Raw genomic sequence first — 1,533 nt, 5'->3', positions numbered from 1 at the left:
GGCCGCGGGCGGCTGGGACGCGTGGAGGACGAGATCCGGCCCGCCTCACTCTGCGGCGCTGGGACCGGCTGCGAAGCGGAGTCCGCAGGGGCGCTCCTTTTTTTCTAACTTGCTCCCCGCAGCCTGAGGGCCCTGCTCACTCTCGACAGCCTGCAAACCCCTGGACACTATTTATTACCACGACAATGTAGGATTTGGATTTGGATTGTGTCTGCCGGGGGGACGGTGTTTTCCCCGGGGCGGAGAGGACTCCTGGAGTCCACGGAGCCTGGATGTTCCCAGAATTTCAGGCCCGCCGGGAGCTTCGTGCGCTAGGCCACGTGCGTTCATGGTATCCATGCTACCGATCTATGTGTATCTACATATGTTTTATTTTTGAAAATGGCATTTGTGACAAATGAGTACGCAACCCTGGCGGCCCCAGGCCTGGGGTTGACGGGTGCCACGGAGGGTTTGGTGCTGGACCTCTGCCTCACCTCAACCTGGGTCCGGGTTCGGAGGGTGCCCTACTGGGTGCTGCAGGTAAGGAAGAGAGCCTGTGAGCAAGCGAGAGGCAGACCGGGGAGTCCCAGCGAGGTGGGCACCCCAAGGCTCTTCGAAGAAACCTGATGGCTTGCTTTCTTTTTTTCGAAGGAGGTTCAGACATGTAGCACTTTGAAGTTGTTTGAGTTCAGATAACGGTTACTTTTGGATCCAATGTGAAGACCCAGTCTTTCCACAGCGTCCGCCGCACCCCGCACCCAGCCCTCTGTTTCCACCGCACCTCGCCTCCTGCGCCCTGGCCTGGGACCCACACACACACCTGTTCCGAGACAGGTGACCCCGCCTGTCCTGTCAACCTCGCCGCTTTTCGCCTCCTTAGGGGCACTGTGCACTCAACTAGAGTATTATCTTTTAAAAGATTTGTGACGTTTGGAAGCTGTATTCGCTGTATTTTTCTCTTTAATTTATAAACTTCTAGTTTAACATGCCCTCCTGAACGCCGCGTTTTCTCTGAAACTTTGTCGTTGCTGTTTGGGGGGGACTAGTAATTAGGGTGGGAAGTAGCCGGGCTCCGCCCTGCCTTCTGCCTGAAATGAGGAGTCTCTCCCTGCGCCCGCCCCCAGCAGTCCAGCCTCCCAGCCGGAAGGAAGGGCTTAAACCCGTGCAGCTCAGGGAATCAGGCCCTCGGGGGTTTGGCAGGGTCACGGATGGATCCACGGATTCAGGGAGCAAATCCCTCGGAGTCCTTGTTTTCTGGCGGCTTCAGAGTCTAGGAAGAAGCGCCCCGAATTGTACCCACAGCCAATTTCCACCCCTACCCTACTCTGAGAGCCCTTCCACATCCTCTCTCGCTGCCTGTTATTTTCGTAGCCCTTCCCTTAAGTGATCGGGTCTTTATTTCGTTCCACGAATGAGCTGGTACACACTTTCCCTGGAATTCTGAAGCGTTTAGGAGCAAACCCAAGGCGGACAGCTTGCTCCGGGCCACCTGCGCGTCTGTAACCCTGCTTGATCCGCAAGGTGCTTCTGCTTCTCGGCGACGCGGCCTCC

At 56.9% G+C, this 1,533-nt stretch overlaps 1 protein-coding gene across 1 annotated transcript in view; it reads left to right on the top strand.

Annotated features, from left to right (window-relative positions):
• Positions 1-909, top strand: part of Nkx3-2 (NK3 homeobox 2) — a 2,103-nt gene extending 1,194 nt beyond the window's left edge. The window contains exon 3 of the mRNA XM_010641934.1: positions 709-909. Coding sequence (XP_010640236.1) covers positions 709-909 — 201 coding nt within the window. The remainder of the gene's footprint in view (positions 1-708) is intronic.
• Positions 910-1,533: the final 624 nt, after the last annotated feature.

Source organism: Fukomys damarensis, unplaced genomic scaffold (genome assembly GCF_012274545.1).
Source record: "Fukomys damarensis isolate Sample0158 unplaced genomic scaffold, DMR_v1.0_HiC HiC_scaffold_35, whole genome shotgun sequence".
NCBI lineage: Eukaryota > Metazoa > Chordata > Mammalia > Rodentia > Bathyergidae > Fukomys > Fukomys damarensis.
Note: the sequence above shows the minus strand (reverse complement) of the source record. Positions and strands in the feature narration are given on the sequence as shown.